The sequence below is a fragment of the Colletotrichum graminicola genome (genome assembly GCF_000149035.1).
Source record: "Colletotrichum graminicola M1.001 genomic scaffold supercont1.77, whole genome shotgun sequence".
Classification (NCBI taxonomy): domain Eukaryota; kingdom Fungi; phylum Ascomycota; class Sordariomycetes; order Glomerellales; family Glomerellaceae; genus Colletotrichum; species Colletotrichum graminicola.
The window spans coordinates 47270-66583 of record NW_007361081.1 but is presented as its reverse complement, the minus strand read 5'-3'; the positions used below and the strand labels follow the sequence as shown (position 1 = coordinate 66583).

Below are 19314 nucleotides of genomic sequence, written 5' to 3'. Positions count from 1 at the left end.
GGACTGAGATGGCTTCTTATATAGAAAATCCAAGGACGAGCAGACCGCTAGAGGCGAGGCGGGAAGCTGTCTTGACCTTCGTCACAGGCCTCCGTCTCCATGACGATATCTCCCAGAACCTCGATGCAACAAACTAGACGCGCTGGCGCCGCCTCACACTGGCCCACCCCCACCGCAACGTCTTGGGTGGCACCGTGATAACGCCTGGTAGCTTTGGACGTGACCAGATATAGTATACCCTCCTATGCTTGTGGGTGACGACGGCGGCCTTGTAGATCTCATGTTAATTGGAGCCTGATACCTCGTGAGGCTCAGGGGCAGTGGTAGCTATGGTCAGCCCAGGTCGGAACTAGGAAGCCCTTCGCAAGTAACCTTACCGATCCATACCGGGACATGGGCTCAAACTGACTACTCGGGATCGGTACCTGAATCTTACATGTTCTGTGCTTTCTCTGATTGCCACACACACAAACTCTCTGGTCTTCCAAGGCCGCTTAGCCGGGGCCTTGGCAGGCAAATAGTCGTTCTGCACATATCATAGGCCAGCATCCCTCGCTCATCGATATGGGAAGCCCCCGCTGGGGGCCGTGTAAGTGGACAAGAGCAAGCCACACGTAGCCCCCATGAAGAACACGTCTCTTGCAGGCCACCGGGCGGTTCGTCGTTGCACAGGGATGAAGGAGGAACAAACGACGTCGGACATGATTCCCCTGACGAGGAGGGATCATCATCCTGTACGGCCTTAAGAGGGACCACCTTAGATACCTACCACAATACTTACGTAGTGCTTCAGTAGTCCACTTTGATCTTGGATGATAGCCCTGTAAGGGCCGACATTGCCGGATGCAAGCACAAACCAGACTCTCGACAGAGCTGCCCCGCCGTATATGCATACAGCTCGCGAGAGCTGAACAAATCATGATCCAAGGCAAGGCAACGTTTGTGCAGGTATTGCTCTGCGTGCTTGGTAGTATGGTATCTGGAGGCTAAGGCACACCCGACTTCCACATGACAATCTGGGTCTCAAAAACAAAAGAAACGAAACTCACCTGGCTCCTCTCATTCACCCCCAATTGTCTCTCGATGACAGGAACGCATGAGCCGACTGTCAGCAACATCAGTCGAACCGCTGTGCGATACGACGCAGAGCCCCCCCCTTCCTCCCGACTGCTGCTCGGGCAGACCGCTCCAGGCCGAGGACGTCAAACATTGTGCGACGGCCACTGCCCCTCGCCCACGGGATATCGCTACCGAATCTCTGTGTCCCATGGGCGGCATGAAGGGCGGGCAGATTGCACTGACGACATTGACAGAAGCCCCCGGGTCGACAGCAGCCTCTCGTTGCTAGACATGGCGGGGATGGTGGGGGGTGCGTGGAGGCATTGAGGCGTCAAGCATGACCAGGGGCGCCGGCTAGCGAGCCCACGCGCCCGTCTTTCCAGAACGTTGGCCGGAAAGACAAGATGTGCATGGCTGCAGTCCTTCATCGTGGCAGAGAATGACCGGACGGTCTGATCAACCCAGAAACGGACTCCCTGTCCTTGACGAAAGGGGGGGGAAGAGGGGGGAGAGCGAGCGCATACGTCAGGTGCCGTCCTTGTTCAGTCCGTATCCGGCCAAGTCGAAGTTTTCGAATCGCAATCAGGAGAGCTTCAGAATCGCATTGTTCGGGACTGACGAAACAGGATTGTTGGACCGCACCATGCAGAAGAGGTCGACTTCGACCGGGGGTTAGCAAGCCTGTCTTGTGGCGATCGGACGAGTTTATCAACGGTGTAGTGTACGTGGAGCATACTTGTACACTAGAGCGGCATCCTGGTTCACCTCGCCTCGCCTCGCCTTGCCCTTGCATTCTGCACGCTCTTTCTGTTAAGGTCAATCGTCACTGCGGCTCCTGCTTGCTTTTGGTTGTGGCAGTGGCAAACAATACTGAAGGAGGTGGAGACACCTTTGCCGCGTATCGATGTGCGAAGTGGTATGGAACCTCTCCAGTTGAGAGGTTTGCCGTACAGATCGCACGATAACCCCCCCCCTTCGAAGTCGGCCACCAAGACGATAGGTATTCGAAAAGCTGAAGCAAGGAAGGGACATGCAGGGGGTGCCGTCATGGCAAACGGTAGGAAAAAAACAAACACACATAGGCAGAACCGGTTCTCGGAGGGTTATGTGATGCTGTACCAATGCATCTCCCCGTCACACGGAAAACCGGGGATGGTCGACGTCGTGGAAACAGGCTAGCAAACAGCCAAGCAATCAGAACTACGGAGAATGAGGGAACGGCCGCGAGATGTCGTTGGCCCGCGCCTACGAAAGGCAGGAGAGGATGGCCTATATCTGCCATGCCCCTGCATCTTAACTGCCGGACACGCACGCACACACACACAAGTGTCACCCCCGGGCCAGGTTTGCCATCCATGATTTCAAGATAGTCGTATGGAGGGTGGGTGGAAAGGGGAAAAAAAGGAAGCGTCATTGGAGCGTAGGCTGGTTGGTTGTCACTTTGACCGTTGCAACCTGTACGACGCAAATGCCCAACGGCCGGCAACTCGTGTCTAACGGTAAGACGAGGTGTGGCTGAATGGCTTGGGTGGCCGACGACAGATCAGCGGTCGCCGACGACAGATCAGCGGTCGCCAACGCTGCAAGCCGCCGCGCCGTTTTATCTTCTTTACCCCGTACATGTTCCGTCGTCTCTCGGGAGGCCTGTACTTGGTCCACCTTTTGCCGTTTTCGCGGCCGGAAAACGTGTCGGGCAGTCTAACAATAGACGGACCGGCATGCCGATCTCGCCTCGCGTAATTCCAAGCGTCGAACAGGCATGGCGGCTGTGAAAGAAGCGATGGACGGCACCGCAGCAAGCTCTGCTGGGGAAGGGGATTTGGGGAGGGGGTTGCATGAGGCATGGCATAACGATCGCATCGGGCAATTACCCAGCAATATAAGCCGGGACGCACGAGGCCCAGGACGGCAGATGGGGCCGGCCTGTGCGGGCTGGACTCGAGATCGAGGCTGTCGATGTCTCTAGAAGCCTTTGACGTCCTCGGAGCGGGACACGAACAGAACTCAGTGAAGGCCAGTTGGGAAGACGGGACCTTGGGGAAGTAAGCTTGTCTGTCAGTTTGCCGTCAGCCGCGGTGGCGTCATCGGCTGGCTCCCACCTGCCCCCGGCCACGGTCCGCACGCTCGGTAACCATCGTCTCCCACCCCACCACCACCCACCCCTTCCCCCGGCTTTCATCAACATGACACCCGACAACTCAGAAATACTTTCCCAAAGAATCCCACCGGCCAGCCCATGTGGTGGTCTGCACTACGCATTGTAGTTTTCGTCTTCACAGTGCCCGCTGGGGCTTGTAGTGCGCACTAGCTTCCACCATGTCACCTCGGGCCTCTTTACAGCAAGTAATCGTCATCAATTGACCACTCCTGTTCAGCAGCTTCCAATAGGCAAAACATCCCAACATATATCAGTCCCACCCCCCCTCCAAAATAAGAAAGAAAGAACAAAAAAACAGCCACAAAGAAGCCGCCGCTAGGACATGACTTCCATCTTGAGCCTTCCTTGTCGGCCCCGATCCTCGATCCTCGAAGCGACCACCAAAACCGGGTAAGAGATCGGCCCCCAAATCGAGCAAGGCGCGGGAAAAAATCAAGGTACGCGGTTCCAAACTTCCTCGCTCGTCAACGTTGCAATCTGCGCCCTGCCAATCAGCGCTCGGCGACGGCCTGGACAGCAGGATAGGCTTAAAGGGGGGGTTATATAACGCCCATATCGCGCCATTGGTTGTTCATCCAATGTGGTAACCTTGGCGCTCCCGTGATCATCAACGGACAGGTGAGGGCGAATACTGCCACTTGGGGAATGCATTTGCGCAGCCGCCACATGCACTCGACATGGCTGGCCTGACCAGAATGCAGAATCGTTCTCAGCTCGACAGGGTCAAGAGTCGCGTCTGTACCGAGATGCCGAGATACGTGGCAAGGCCAGTTCCTGGTCGCGTCTGCACATCAGCCTAGACGCAGACATCTCTCATTGTTGTCCTCGCTTCGTCTTGCCACTTGGCAGGAGGCCTCACTGGCGCCTTAACACGCCGACTGAAAACTCCCCGTAAACAACATGCATCAAAGTCATTGGCTGGTCTTGCCAACTCTGCTTTCCATTCCTATAGGGCCGCTTGAGTGTCCGTGGTACTCGTACAAAGTTGTTGTCTATCGCATTCGACTCCTCTATGCATTCCCATCCCCGCCAGAAGCAATAACCCCAGAAACCCAGCGGCATCACCCGACATTCGAATGGATTAAGCGTAAAAGTTGACAGTCTAGAGTGTGTCAGCATGCGTAGAACCAGAGGGAGGACACCGACTAGACATACGTCCTTCTTCTTGGCCTGTACTTCGGCAATTGCATCCACGTAGTGCTCGTGGCTGATCTTGTTCTTGCCCATACGCAACGCAATCATACCAGCCTCCACGCAGACGGCCTTGAGCATGGCACCGCCGAACTCGTCCGTACTGCGGGCCAACTCACCCCAGTTGACGGCGGTATCGACCTTCATCTTGCGAGAGTGAATCTTGAGAATCTGGGCGCGAGCCTCCTCGTTCGGCAGGGGGAACTCGATCTTTCGGTCCAGACGACCTGAACGGAGCAGAGCGGGGTCCAAAACGTCGACACGGTTCGTGGCGGCCAGCACCTTGATGCGGTCGTCTGACGCGAAACCGTCGAGCTGGTTGAGGAGCTCAAGCATGGTTCTCTGCACTTCTCTGTCACCGCTCTTCTCGCTGTCGAAACGCTTCGTACCGACGGCGTCCAACTCGTCGATAAAGATGATGGCGGGCGCCTTCTCCTTGGCGAGAGCGAAGCAGTCGCGCACGAGCTTGGCACCGTCACCTATGAACATCTGTACCAGCTGGGGACCCGCAAGCTTGAGGAACGTAGCATCGGTTTGCGCCGCGCAGGCTCGGGCCAGAAGCGTCTTTCCGGTTCCGGGGGGTCCGTACATCAGAGCACCTGTATATCGTCAGCCTTGTCCCTATAGCCATCCCGTAAGCAGAAACAAAGCGTACCCTTTGGCGCCTTGATGCCGATCTTTTTGAACCGCTCCGCTTCCTTCATCGGCCAGACGATGGCCTCGACCAGCTCTTCGATCTGCTTGTCCAGACCACCGACATCTGTGTACTTCTCCGTCGGCTTTTCGTCGACCTCCATAGCTTTGACTCTGCTATCATACTCGGCTGGCAACGTGTCGAGAATAAGGTACGAGTCCTTGTTGACACCAATCAGGTCACCGGGCTTCAAGGTCGTGGGGTCAACCAGGCCGATCAGCGGCAGGAAGATGGTTTGCCGCGTGGACGTCTTGATGACTGCAGACTTGCCCACACGGGTGGCGTCCAGGTCGATGTTAGCACCTTCTTCCGAGGACTCGGCAGTAGGGTCGAGATCGAGGAGTTCGACGACGTTGCCGACCAGGTAAGGTAATTGCCTATTGGTATGTAGTCAGTTATCCATTTCGTCATCACCAACCGAACGCAGGAGTGCCATACCGGTTGTTGGCGATCTTGTCAAGATTCTCCTTGATCTTCTCCCCCATGGTGGCCTTCTCGTGCGTCAACCTTTGCAGCTCGCTGCGCATGATCCTAGAGTCGTTCTCGAGCAGCCGTTTGCGGGTCTGGATGTCCTGGGTGCTGAGGTTCAGGATCTCTTCATCGAGGATGTCCTCTTCCTCCTCTGCATCCTTCATGTCGGCATCACCTTCGGCGGCGGACTTCTTGTTGTCCTTGTCCTTGTCACCATCGTCTCTCTTGTCGTTCTTGTCATGACGATCGAGGTCGTCGAGCTCTTCGAGGGTCGACATGATGGCGGGGTGCGAAGGTGGAGAGTATTAAATGATGAGTGGTCGTGAAGGGTACGATTCGCCGTTTCTATCGTCAACGCGTGAGGCGAGATGGTGATGGATCGGGGTGTGGTGCCGTTTCTTCGTCGTGGGTGGTGATGGAGCAGAAAGGGACAGCTTCGGAGCTGCGTAGGTAGGTAGTTGAGGTACAGGCCAGTGAGGCTCGAGCTAGACCTCAAGGCAAGCAACAGTCGCGTAATCAGCCTGGGTGTTGCCCTGTGCGCCCGGTGGCCACCTCTCGCCGGAAAGCGCTAGGAGGAAAGTCCAACCGGATCCGGCTACAGTGTCATTGTCATGCCAGACAGCACGCGGCACTGTCCGATGAGATTGAGAAGACCCAAGGATGACATTAAGTACACGACATCGAGAGCAAATTCCCTGCGCTTCCCAGACGGTATTCTTTACAATAATCATTCGCGTCAAAGTCATAATTCTTAATCCTTCATTTCCAAGGGGCAAGTGACAAATCTATCAGGACACAAAGCCAAGAACCAGGACAGCGAGAGGTGCCTCTCACCCCCTCTCTGACCGATTAAAAGGGTATATGATATGCGCAACAACAGTCATTAAGCCGCACCCTTCGTCATCTTACATCAAAACTTCCGAGTTCCTGCCTTGTGTCATTCGTCGTCAAGGATACGGCTAGCTACCGAGCCAAGGATGGGAACCTCGAATCTGTCGTTGTATCAGTTCTTGCTTCTTACAAATGGATGAATGCCTTGTGTCAACATACCTATCGAGTGTGTCTGCGTCCTGGTATGCCTTCAACGCCAACCAGACCATGACAAGCAAGTCGCCGATGAAGAAGAGCCAGCTAAGGAACTTGGACCATGAGAGGAATACTAGGTGAAAGATCATGACCGCCGTGAAGAGCAGTGCGGATTGCCATGCGTGAAACCTGCCACATGTCAGCGGTCTGCCAGTTTGTTGATATGAAAACGAGGACATTGCGGGAGACATGGCCGTTGACAGCGAAGACCCGACGCCGGGGGCGGCGGAGACTCTGCAGTGCCCCACGAGCACCATTTCCAAACATACCTCACATAATCACTGTTCCGCTCCCCAATCAGCAACAGTATCGCTCCCAACGGCGGAAGAGCCAGGTATGCCAGCGCAGCCTCGTAGTCTAGCCTAATGCCTAGGCTCGTGTCGAATTCGCTCACGCCCTCCCGATGCGCGTCCGCCGTGGGGTAGGACCCGGGTAGGCTCGGCTGCCATCCGCGCTGAGGTTGGGGATGCTGCAGCGGCGGCGGTGACGGCTGGCCGTACGGCGAGAAGGGTCTTCGGAAGTCGGCAGAGGCACGCGGCGATGCGAGGGGAGGGGAGAGAGCTCGTTCGCGTTCCGGCGGGGAGGATTGGTAGGGAGCGAAGTCCATGGCCGTGGCTGAAGTGTTTGGTTCTGTTCTGGGTTCGACACTCGCTGTTGCCAGGGAGCCCGGGGGTCGAAGGAAGGGGGGATCAAAGGTCGGAACCGTGAAGGGCCGGAGACTGTGTACGATTCGTCGCGGATGGGTTAGTTGTTGCCGGCTTCTTTTGAGGGAGATGGTGTTGCTATGGCAGTAGCTTTGGGAATCGAGGATGTGGGAGGTGCGTCAGCTGGAGGAATTGGAGAGCTAGGAAACGCGCAATGCAATGGCGTCAGGGACTACGCGGAAGTACCAGGAGCTGGGACATCACCACCACCACCACCACCACACACTGGAGTGAGAGGGGGGGGGCAAGCACGGTCCCAGGGCTTAATTGGGGGGTGGTCTCTTCTCTGGGCGGTCCGACGGCTCGTTCATGCAGGGCGCCTGCAGTGGTTGCTATTAGTGTGTTCCGCCCCGCATTATGCCTAAGCAGATCGGGACACCTCGATAGTCGGCGCTTTTGGCCAATGCTGGTGGAGTTTGTCTTCTTGGCCGTCGTCTCTAACAGCTTAGCGGTCTAGGGGCTTCTGAGTATGGAACACCAAAGGCTAATGTCTTTCGATCTTGTTGCTGTGTAAATATGAAATCCATTCACTTGTAAGATGGCAAACGCTTGCCCACACGCCGTATATTCAGGCCGATGAGGCCAATAGCTATGGACATAACCCTTGATCGTCCCCAATCGCTATCAAATAAGGGTTGCATCCATGTTCACGAGGTAGCACAGCAACTGGTATGGACATGCTGTGTAGAGGCCGGAATATCCAGCGAATGGCTACTAAGCCATCGCAACCAACCCCACAGAGAGGTCTAATCCATTATCATGGACAAACAAATGGTTTAGCTCTATAGTAGAGATCCGTATCCCGTGATAATACAGACTTTTTACAGGCACTATCATACAACCCCCTTCCCGATAATTTACTCGCTCTTGGCTTCCCCCTCGGCCTTCGTCTCGCCCTCCTTACCCTCGTCCTCCAACTGCGTCCTCCGACCTTCCAGCGCCAGCCACAGGCTCTTGCTTCCGCCCTCGAGAGCCGTGGTGAGACCCAGGCCGGCGCTCTGGAGCAGATGGACGAGCTGCGCCCGCAGACCATCGAGGCCGCCCTCGATGCCGCCAACCCACTTGACGCCGTCAACGTCGAACACGTCGCCCTCGACCCGCCCGCCGATGAGCAGCAGCTTCTGCAGCGCGCTCTGGCACGGCGGGTCATAGTAGCCGGGGCTCTTCTTGCGCGTCGGCGCGGGGAACTGGGGCTGACTGGGGGCGAGGATCCGTAGGGCCGCCGCGAGGTGGGCAGGCGAGACGGCGGGGAAAACGAGCGCGGCAGTCGGACCACTCAGTAGCGGCGAGATCTGCGCGTAGGCCGAGTCGGCGGGGGGCTCGAAGTCCTTCATGGCCTCGTACGCGGCCGCACTTAGGTCGTGCACGATGGGGCCCCTGGTGCTCGTCTGTACGCCGGGCTTGGCCTTGGCGGCCTCGGGGTCGTAGAACTCGACCAGCTTCAGGGCGACGTTGAACATCCGGGTGCGCAGGACCTGGAGGTGGACGTCTTGCCCGTCGATGGGCGCGCCCTCGGGGGTGGCAGCGGCAAGGGCCATATTGAGCTCGCGGCGCAGGGCAGACCACTCCTCGGCCGTGATGTTGCTGTGCTGGAAGAAGAGGATCAGGGGCGTCGTGCGGAGGAGCGAGGTATAGGTTCGGATAAGCTGCGACTTGCGCGTTTCGGGAGGGCGCGCCGAGGGCGGCTTCGTCGGCGGGACGAAGTCGGCGGGCAGGCGGAGGGACGGGTGGCTCGAGGCGGCCGGGGCAGCCAGGCGCGTGGTCGAGGTGGTGAGGTATCGTGCCATGGGGTGGGAAGGGGTTGACGGCAACGACGCCAACCTGCGCAGGGCGCGCGCTGCCTGTTGTGGTAGCCGAGGCGGCATTCTGTGGTGGCCTGTCAGTGATTTTCCGGGTGTCACAAGAGAAGGTGTTTGAGAGGTCTCGTACGTGTGTGGTGAGCAGGGGATGTCCGTCTGCCAGAGTCCTGCTGCGTGATGGGGGGGATGCGCACCTGGAGATGGAAAAAGTTGATGGAGCTTCCCGAGCTTCAATCGGGACAAATTTCATATGGTCCGTGCACACTGGACAACACTCATCGGCCAATCACACTCACCCGTTTGATCGTCTTCTCTCTCGGCGCAAAAGCCCATACGCTATCCTTATTCTTCTGTCAAACTGAAAGAAAGGGTATATCTAACAAATTCCTATCTTAACCCAAGCCATCCGCAGACTCGCCACGCATCATCTCGAAGCAACGCTGCGCACACTGTCCAATGAATACGATGGGCCGTCCAATACCCTTGCAGGAAAGCCAACCGCCAGCCACGGTCCCAAAAGCATTTCTATGAAACAATGCAGGTAGTTGACCATGAGCCCAGTCCGGCCCAGCCTAGCATCACATCTTCTTCTGTCGTAGGACTTTAGCAGCTTGCGCCTGAATTCTCATCATAAAGTCGCTGTCGAAGGGCATATTGACGTATGCTCCAATCGCCATGAAGGTCTTCTTCTCCTCCGCCGTCATGTGCTTCATGCCGTCGAGCGCGGCCTCTGGCCTCATCATGGTTTGGAACATCTCGGGTGTCATGGAGCCCGGCGTCGTTGGGTCCATCTTCGTAAGGTCGCCAAACATCTCCACGCACCTATCGTAAAACATGTCGATGTCCGCCTCGGGTATGCCGCTGTACAATAGCCACGCCTTCTCCAGCTCACGGTACTCGTCCGCTGTGTGATCTGTGCAGATGCCATAGTGCTTCGCCACCCGCCGGCCGAGAAGCGCGACCGAGTCAAAGGAGGCCCGTTTGCCGTGTTTGGAAAGTCGGTCAGTCCAGAGAGCCGTCAGGCGACGCGCTTCGGAGCCGGGGGGGAGCTTCTTGTGCTGCTCGACGAGGTCATCTTTGATGATGATGTCGTAGGTGGAGCGCTTCATCCAGATGTTCTTATAGAGGTCACACTCCTCCTGGCTGCTGGTCACACCGATGCTGAACTCGTGGGAGTACGGGTTTGGGTCGTGGACGAGGTACTGGCGGTAGATATCCTGTTGGCGGATGCAGTCGGTGATGTCCTTGAAGATGATGTCTGAGACGGCCATGATTCCGCGGGCTTTCTCGCTCCACTTGTCCTCTTTGAGGCACGCCACCTGCCACGGGCCCTTGAGATTTGGGCAGAAGTTGGCAAAGTACTTATTGATGCAATCCGCCCAGGCGCTTGACACCGTGTCACGGCAAGTGACGAGGCCCTTCTGGTAGGGCGGGTACCAATGAGGCTCCATGTTCTGTATGATTGTCGACGAGGCGCAGCTCACGTATCTCGATTCTATGAAGGCGGTGAAGGGCAGGACAACGTCGGCGAATCCGAACTTTTCGCTAAGCAAGTCAATGACGAAGACGTCGCCGGGTCTGGAGCTGGAGCCTTTGAGACGACAGGTGAGCACCGGGTGAGGCCAGAACATGGGGTCCTTTCCCTTTGCAATTTGGATCTGGAGCCCCTCGCGACAGGTATCGCTCGCGAGGGCCGAGATACTCGTTGCGTTGCGGATGAAGAACTCCATCTCGACGATCGTATCGCAATGTGCTACATGGCTGTTAAAAGTTGCATATTCAGGGCATGGGGGGGCAGTCGATACTCACGGCCGAGAATCTTCTCAATGATGGGCTGCAGGTGGTAGTAGAGGTTGTTGCCAGCGTCCCAGGCCAACACCTTGCGAACATCGGCGGTCGGCCTGTGCGATAAGAACGACTGGCCAAGGGGGAAGACCTGTTGCCCGGTCCAGTGACCGGCACCGTACGCTCCTAGAGACACGGCGGTGCGTGGAACGCCGCTGCGGTCGAACTTTTCCTTCTTCTCCGCGCCGCGGAGCTCGACACCAACACAGTCAACGGCGAAGCCCGAGTACGTGGCGGCCATGAACTTGGCCGCGACGCCCTTGAACAGGTAGACGGCTCGGAGGAAGTGCTTGCGTCGCTGGCAGTCGGGGAAGTGGTTGGCCCAATCCTCCTTCTGGCACTCTTTGGAGCAGTACACGCGGCGAATGCCCGGGTACCAGCTGACGTAGCAGCCCGAGCAGTAGAACATGCTGTTCTTCGGCGGAGCGCCGGGGCCGCCGCGTTCCACGTCACACCTAGCACACTTATTGCTTCGGAGGGCCTCTTTCATCTCACTGGCTCGCGCCAGGATTTTCCGGGTCTCGAGGACAGCGTCCGCGTCCCGTCTGCCGCGGTGGATCCAGCGGACATACTTGAGCCAGTCATTCCGCTTGACGTACGCCTCACCTGGGCAGGGCTCACTCTCGTTGCTGACACTGCACTTGTGGCCAGGGACGACTTCGATGCAATCCTTATCGATTGGCACGATGTGGGCGGCGGCGAGCTGACCAAGTAGCTGGGTGAAGGCGCAGCGGATGGACAGGTCGGAGCGCTCCCACACGGAGAAGGCGAAGCGGGCGGCCCACCAGTAATTGTGGGCGTTGGGGTCCTTCGTGTTGTCGAGTATGTCCTCGAGGGAGGAATTGGCGTAGGGCCAAAGGGCGAGGACGAAGCGGCGATCGTGTTGGGCCGCAGCGTCGGGCTCCTTAAAACCGCCGTCGTCATCGGCAACGCTGGGGAGGGCCGCGAAGAGCCGATCGACGGGGTCGCCGGGCATGCAATCGTAACGCCGGGCGCGGTCGAAGTGCGGGGGAAGTTCATCTTGCCAGAGTATGTAGTCTAGCTGGCGAAGGCATTTCTTGTCGTTTTCGGTGAGCTTCTTGGGGACAGGGGTTTGCTGAGAGGAGGGTCAGTATAGAGAAGCGGGACTGGATGGAACGAGGGGTGGGATGAGAACAAAGAGTAGGATGACGGTACCGTGGATCCAGAGACGTTGACTAGGCGGAGGAGGTGCTCTCTGCCGGTCGACGGGAAAAAGGATCGCTTCGGCGAGTCGTAGAGGCCCTGGTGAGCCATGTCGGCTTCTCTCAAGACGCGGTCGACGGCGGATTCGCGCTTCAGGGTGAGAGTCCAAGGAAAATTGAATACAAGGATAACGAATGAAATGAAATGAGTAAGAGGGTAAAGGCAGGCGTTTACCGCGTGGATAGTAAAAGAGAATAAATCGCTTCTGGTGTGATGTGTCTTCGTCTGGTTGACGGCGAGGTCTAGGATGTTGATGAAACCGTCGTCGGCCTGCGTGGTAGAGGTAGGGACGAAAGAGGAAAGAGCCTCGGGGACGTCCTCGCCCTGGGTCAAAATGGCAGCTGTTGCCTCATTTGCATCCGAGGCAGCATCCATCTTGAGCTAGTTGTAGTCTGCGATGTTTCCGAGGCCAGGCATGGGCGATTGCGAAAAGCTTTTGAGGAGGTTTGTTTGTTTTCTTCAACAACAGGAAACCTAGTGTATTCAACGTTTGGAATTATATAAATTTCCACCTAAAGAACTTATTCTACTGAGCCCATGATCCTGGGTGAGGGAGCCGGGTACTGACTAGGCAGTACACAATACTTGGTATAGGAGACAAGTGCGGGTCTCGATGATTGTGAGCCTGGAGGCGGGATGCAGAAATCACTGAAACCCAACAGGCAGGCCTTTTGTTCCTTTCTTAGTTCCTGCTTTATCTTTTCAAGTCTTTATCTGCGCTTTTGATTCCATTGAAACCGAATCCCACGTACTCCAGATAGTTTCGGTAAGTCAGACAACAGTGCAATGACGCTTCGAGAACATAGACAAATGTAAAAGAAAGGACAAATCATCCACAACGGTGGGGGTAACAGATAATGAGATTTCGATGAGAGATCGCGGCAAGTTCGTAAATACAGTTGCTCTAAGTCTCACTGGTGATAAAACGTAGTGTCGCGTTGCTGAGGCAGTTGGATGGGAAGGCAATATTGGTCATCAAAAATCATGTTGCTATCTTTTGTTCTACTCTTTAGCAACTACTTGAATCCTGACTAGTCTACACAAAGCACATCCATCAAGCTTTTATCTGTGTCTAGGTCATTCTAATCCAGGAACTCATCCTCTCAGAGCTCGACGTGCGGGTCCAATGCCCTCGATATGGAATTGCGGACATTAAGGCCCTCGGCAACCTTCCGACAAAAGGCAGGAATATTCCAGTGGAATCGACAGAGTGCTCTCCAAATCATTCCGAGGCTTTCCCTCCGGTCGTACAAGAACGAACCCTCCATAAGAGCCATTCATACCTCTAATTCATCACCGTCTTTCCGCCATCCTGTGTCAGCCGGGAGCGGACCTTGACCAGGAGAGGCCGGTGCGCCAGTCGCTGAATAGCGGCCACCGCGCCATTCTTCTGGTCCCCCAGTCCAATGATGGCGCTGGGCGCGAACACCAGAGCCTGTCCTGTCTGCAGAGACACAATCTTGGCAAACAGCTCGCCGGCCGCATTCTTATCCCCAACCACGACGGGGCTAACCTCACCGCCCAAGTCCTGCTGCTCCGGCATGGCGCTTAAGACGGACGAGACACCCGCGAGATGGCCGCGTAACGTGTGCAGCCAGTCTGGCGAGGTGAACCGGTGAACCACTGTCATGGAGCACAGGTCCAGGAGCTTCGTCGACACGGTGGGCTCCTGCGTCGAGATTAAGACGCGGACGCCGAGGTGGCGCTGCAGGCGTATCGTGCTCAGCAGCGAGTTTGTTAGGGTCTTGCTCTCGCTGGACTCTTGCATATACTTGTGCGCCTCGTCTAGCGCGACAACTCTGCCTATACGCGACTTCTTCTCCAAGAAGAGCGAGAGGCAGATGTTGAAGAGCAAGCATGCCATCTCCGCAGTGACGCAGGGGCAGGAGAGGTCGACGATGGTGAGCTGGCCGGCCTTGCGTGTCACATTAGTAAAACCTCAAGCTGTGAATAAAACCGAAAGGGGGAAAAAGCTCACCTTGGGTTCCCAATCGATAGATTTCTCCTTGCTTTTGCCATTGACCATGAAGCTTTCCAGCGTCTCTAGGCGCTGGTTCAAGGGGGCCTGCTGCATTGGGGTGAGATCCGTCTGGGCCAACTTCTGTTTGAAAGTGTGGTAGCTGAACGGCAGACCTTTATTCTGTTGCTCTAGGCGCATGTCTCGGAGGATGCGTGTTACGACGTGAAGGTAGAGCGGCATGTTGCCGTCTCCGGCCGCCATGAGGTGAAGCATTCGTTTGGTGTTGAGGTCCTGGTCGCTCAGCCTGAGAGGCTCGACCTTGACGCGTGGAATGTCTCTGTAGATTTCCTGTGAGTATAACACGGCGTCAGAAGAACACGAATTTCCAGATATGAGTGAAAAGGGCCAAGGCCGTATAGGGTAATTACCTGGACTGTGCGAACGTTGGTGGGGGCGCATAGGACTCGGACGGAAGCTTTGCTGTTCGAGGCGAGGAACGCCGCCTCGCACGGGAGACCACCAGAGTCGGATATGAAGCTGTCAAAGTGAAAGACGATGCCGGCGAGGGGCTGCGGCAGCTTTCCGAGGCTGCTGGGTATGAGGCAGTTCTCCAGGAGACACGCGAGGGTGTTGCTCTTGCCCGAGCCCTGGCTGCCGCAGATAAAGACGCTCGAGGGGCAGGTGACGTTGTGGAACAGCCGCGAGGACCTTGTGAGCGGGCCTTTCTCGGATATGTTGCCGCCAAAGAGGCCAAACTGCGAGGGGGGAGAGGCGCTGAGCAGAGGGACGGTGAGGAGCGGGCTGGACTTGATCTCGTCTTGCTTCTGGGCGGCGGTATCGAAGCTGAGATACTTTATGTGGATGGCAGCCTCGGCCGCGCCATCCACCATCGCGTCTTTCACCATCGCGCCTTGTTGATGGACAGGGCCGCCAGAGTTGAGATGGCCCATCTGGGTGGTAATCTCAGCCGCGCCATCTTTTATGTTGGCACCGCCCCCGTTCTTGGCCTTGGACACCAAGGGCACTTGAGTGTTCGAAGATAAGGAGGAAGGCAAGGCTTTGGCGGGTTTCTGGGTGAACACCGAGACACTGGATGCCGAACTGCTGCCACAAGAGGGTCCGGGAGACGAGGTCGACGACGATGCCGAGTCCATCCAGTGGCCGAGATCATCCTTGTGGTAGGCGACGGCTTTCTTATTTTTCAAGCACCGACCACAAACGTCACACTCAAACTGAGGGTGAGAATGGCCCTTGTCGACCAAATGTTGGTTGCGTTGGGCGGGAAAACCCCATGCCTGTGGACAGGAGCCGCATTTAAACGCCATCCTATTTAGATGTCAGCATCAGAAATAGATGATATCGCCACAGAACTCTGTGTATGCAGGCGTACGTGTTGGATAGTGGCTTTGCGGAACAACCGTTAGTGGTTTCCTTTTTTCCTCTTTTTTTTGTAATGTTTTTTGCTTCAGGTTTGTGGTTGAAAATGAGCACCGAGATACGTAATAGTTGTTTGTGTTTTGGTCTGGAGCAGGGACAAACGAAGTCAAACTTAACACCTGCGGCTTGTTAGAATGAATATACCCGGGGACCGGACTATATTATATGTAAGTGCGTAGGGCAGCTCTGAAGGGAGGGGGTGAGGAGGGGGTTGGAACGGACTAGCTGCCTCGGCCGGTGCCTGCAACAACTTAACGGGGGTCTTTGCTGCAGGAGGCCAACCTGTGTATTTAATTTCATACAGAGCCATGTTCTGTTCATACACATTCTTCCATCCATGGATAAAAGAATTGCTTGGTGGCCATGTTAACGACCAATAGGCGGTTAATTGGAAGGATCCGAGCCCGTCATGGCCGCAGGTTGAAGTCATTATATCCTTTCCCACCATATCAAGTAGCCATCTCTGTACGCTCATGGCGTCTGCCGCAGCATTGCCAGGAAATACGGAGTACAAATAGAACTAGATCGCCATAGGAGGCCCACTATCCATTTGATTCCTATTACTGTCCGTGAAGGCTCAGCGGAATAATCCTTTAGGTGGCATCCCGGGGTAAAACAAAGGGGGTAGGTACCCTCCGGTGCCTGGGTTGGCTGATTGTACCTGCACTGTTCCAACCAACTAAAAAAAAGAAGAAAGAAAAAAGTGGCAGTATCATGCGGCCCCATGTATCTAGGGAAGTCAGTTACCCGAGCCGCCTTTTGCCCTCTACAGCAACAGTCGGGCGTTAAGCAAACCAACAACAACACAACAACATGCCAGTGTACGTACGTAGACAGCCCCGGGTGGGGGGGCTCTGTGTGGGGGGTGGACGGCCTGCAGCATGTGTCGCGGACACCAACTGAAATATTGGAACCAACCATTTTCGTTCAATGTGACAATGTACAACTATCCAGAAGATTCTGCCCTCATGCGGGAGGCCAACCAGCAGGGAGGTCGGGATTCCATTATGCCAGGGAAAGAGAAGTGTATTATCCACCGTTACGTGCTCCTTCACGCAGGGCCCATTCCGGAGCCTTTGCGCCGGCCAGCCTGGGTTGTTTGCGGCCTGCATGTTCCCATGGGCCATGGTCCCATCAGCGCGGATAGAGCAAGTAACGGCTGGTCATCCAAAACGGCGGCCAGGAAGGCAGAATACTGAGGCTAAAAACCATGCGACCAGAAGATGTTCCGGCGGGGCCCGTCAGTGGAGGCAGACACGGGGTTCTCCCGTATGACAACCCCGCAATCGCTGCCACCCCCACTGTTCCGGCCCCACCAGAATCCTGGACGGCGCAATTGGCCTCCGACAGCGCAACAGCGTGGAGGGACCTCCAATAGGTAGTAGCGCACCACCATCATTATTTCCAGGTAGAAATGAGTCTTGAAGCCATGACTAAATTTTTGCCTTTGTCGACAAGGTAGGTGACGTATCCTTGCCTTCTGGGTTATCTATATACAAAGACGGCGCTACACTTGATTCCTGCCCCCGATTCCGTCCGCCATATGGCTCAACATGTCCTGCACCGCGACACGCATCCAGGTCGGTAGCACCCGAAACCACACTTTCGCCAAGGCCAAGGCCGGCATGTAGGCGTTTTCACTACATGATAAAAAGAGACCAAGTCAGCTGCCCTGAGCTAAGCCGTCCACAGAATTCACCACAACAACCAGTTGAAACGTACCTTTGGCCTGTGGCGAGAATGTCGAACATTTTCTGAGCCACCTCGTCCGGGTCGAGTATGGGCGTCAAGAAAGTGTCAGGGGCGTCCAGGTTCCGGAACATCGCCGTCCCGATGGTCGCAGGGTAGATCGCGCTGACGGCCACGGCCGGGTTTCCGTGCCTGTGCTTCAGCTCGGTGTGGAGGCCTTCCACCAGCGACCCGACGGCGGCCTTTGAGGCCGAGTAGTCCGACATGCCGGCGATCGTCAGGAAGGCCGTCGATGACGCGGTGACGAGCACGTGGCCGCGGTTCTTCGCGATCATGGCCGGGATGAACGCGCGGACGGTCCACAAGAGGCCGAGCACGTTGACGTTGAAGGTCGACCGGAGATCCTCGTCGGTGGCAGCCAGGAGTCCATTCCCACGGACGAGACCGGCGTTGGCAACGAGGATGGACGCATGGCCGTGTCGGTCCCGGATGGCCTTGGCTGCTGCATGGACATCGTCGCTTGAGCTGATGTCGCACTGGATGTGCGACGTCCTAGGGCCGGTGTTATAGCTGAGGGGTGCCTTGTCGAGCACAACGACCGTGGCGCCGGCGACCTCCAATTTGCGGACGAGTTTGGCGCCAATGCCTGTGGACCCTTTCGTTCGCGCGTGTAATTCAGTAGCAAGCTCTCCGAGAGCATCGAGGGGTGATGGGATTTCTCTGCTGGCCTACCTCCGGTGACGACGACCACCTCTCGCGAGAAGTCTGGCTTCGCCTTGGACGCCGGGTTCAGCGCCCTGTGGTTCAGGAAACGATTCAGCGACAGGACCCAGGCAAACGCAACGCACCACAGCGCCCATCGCATATTGCCGGACGACGGCCCGACCCATCTCGTAGACCTAAGATCGGTCCCCAGTTCGATTGGGCTGGGTTCAATTCCCGACAGGACCAGTCCACAAGGCACCAAAAATGAGACCACAGGGTGGAGGATGGTGACACTGAGTAGTCGAAGCAAGACATCCACGGTGAATCTCTTCATTTTTCTTTTCGGTTGAAGCACTTGGATTTCGACCCAGACGCCAAAATGGGGTGGACGTCATGATGAATCTTATTTCGCCTGTGCTTGCTGAGCTAAGCCGAGGAGAAAGACGGATGCAGACGGGCTCGTTGACCGCCATATGCATCGCAGAAATCACGCCGAATCATGACGTGAGGTGTCACGGTCCTCCTGTCCGAGATTGGAGGAGCCCCCGGATTAGCAACCACGCATTCGATGGACCTGGAGAGGCCCAATCACAGGGAAACATATGGGACCTCATACCAACTCTTTAGCATCCGAGTTGACAACGAACAACAAACACCTGGTATTTTCTTCTATCTTCATCTACGCCGATACATTCAACACCAGCAGCAGAACCTCTCGATACCGAAAAGACCAGCAAGGGTTCGCTCACGAGTCAGCCTCGAGTTCAATGGCCTCGGCCCATTCCTTTTCATCATCAGCAATGCAAGCAGGGCAGAAACAGGGGCTTTCCTGTTGAACGGCAGGGGTGCTAGCCTGTGAGGGAGTACCTCCCGCGGCTGTAACTTCCCGTCCACGACGTTCCGCAGCCAGCGCCAACTCTTCAGTTCGGCGGTAGCGGGCTTCGTAGCTGGCTATGAGTTGTTGGACGTGGGAGTGACCTACCGAGCCGGCACGTTGGGCGTTGGACTTACCATCTTTGGACTGAGCGTACATGTCAGGAGACCCAACGGTGTTGCTGCGAACTGGTCGGGATTGGTCGCTTGTAGTCTTCGACTGGCCAGAAGTCGGCTCCTCGGGCGCAGGGTCGGAAAAGCCGTCCGGAGCATCGGATGGGCGGTTGTCTTCAAGCTGCTGGAAGACGCGCTCGGCATAGGCGGCAGCGGTAGAGCATTTCTCAGAGTGTCGAGACATGCTTGAGATGTTGCGGGAGTTCTTGGAAGAAGGAAGAAGGGAGAATGGCTTCTTGAGGATC

At 56.3% G+C, this 19314-nt stretch overlaps 7 protein-coding genes across 7 annotated transcripts; all 7 read right to left on the bottom strand.

Moving 5' to 3' along the window:
- Positions 1-4298: 4298 nt before the first annotated feature.
- On the bottom strand, positions 4299-5851 carry GLRG_11189 (26S proteasome subunit P45 family protein; the record flags this gene model as incomplete). The annotated part of the gene is made up of 4 exons (XM_008101874.1): positions 4299-4319; positions 4373-5007; positions 5064-5479; positions 5541-5851. The coding sequence occupies 4 exons, from the start codon at positions 5849-5851 to the stop codon at positions 4299-4301; spliced, it is 1383 nt and encodes a 460-aa protein (XP_008100065.1).
- Positions 5852-6510: 659 nt separating this feature from the next.
- Positions 6511-7266, bottom strand: GLRG_11188 (uncharacterized protein; the record flags this gene model as incomplete). The annotated part of the gene is made up of 3 exons (XM_008101873.1): positions 6511-6565; positions 6624-6788; positions 6929-7266. 3 exons carry the CDS (start codon positions 7264-7266, stop codon positions 6511-6513), a joined length of 558 nt encoding a protein of 185 aa, XP_008100064.1.
- A 954-nt stretch (positions 7267-8220) lies between these two features.
- On the bottom strand, positions 8221-9228 carry GLRG_11187 (uncharacterized protein; the record flags this gene model as incomplete). Its single annotated transcript, XM_008101872.1, has 1 exon — positions 8221-9228. One exon carries the CDS (start codon positions 9226-9228, stop codon positions 8221-8223), a length of 1008 nt encoding a protein of 335 aa, XP_008100063.1.
- A 512-nt stretch (positions 9229-9740) lies between these two features.
- GLRG_11186 (MYND finger) lies at positions 9741-12606 on the bottom strand (the record flags this gene model as incomplete). Its single annotated transcript, XM_008101871.1, has 3 exons — positions 9741-10915; positions 10972-12103; positions 12184-12606. 3 exons carry the CDS (start codon positions 12604-12606, stop codon positions 9741-9743), a joined length of 2730 nt encoding a protein of 909 aa, XP_008100062.1.
- Positions 12607-13516: 910 nt separating this feature from the next.
- Positions 13517-15141, bottom strand: GLRG_11185 (uncharacterized protein; the record flags this gene model as incomplete). The annotated part of the gene is made up of 3 exons (XM_008101870.1): positions 13517-14146; positions 14210-14539; positions 14620-15141. The coding sequence occupies 3 exons, from the start codon at positions 15139-15141 to the stop codon at positions 13517-13519; spliced, it is 1482 nt and encodes a 493-aa protein (XP_008100061.1).
- Positions 15142-17135: 1994 nt separating this feature from the next.
- On the bottom strand, positions 17136-18356 carry GLRG_11184 (short chain dehydrogenase; the record flags this gene model as incomplete). Its single annotated transcript, XM_008101869.1, has 3 exons — positions 17136-17268; positions 17351-17972; positions 18050-18356. The coding sequence occupies 3 exons, from the start codon at positions 18354-18356 to the stop codon at positions 17136-17138; spliced, it is 1062 nt and encodes a 353-aa protein (XP_008100060.1).
- A 411-nt stretch (positions 18357-18767) lies between these two features.
- GLRG_11183 (uncharacterized protein) lies at positions 18768-19253 on the bottom strand (the record flags this gene model as incomplete). Its single annotated transcript, XM_008101868.1, has 1 exon — positions 18768-19253. The coding sequence occupies one exon, from the start codon at positions 19251-19253 to the stop codon at positions 18768-18770; it is 486 nt and encodes a 161-aa protein (XP_008100059.1).
- Between the last annotated feature and the right edge of the window lie 61 nt (positions 19254-19314).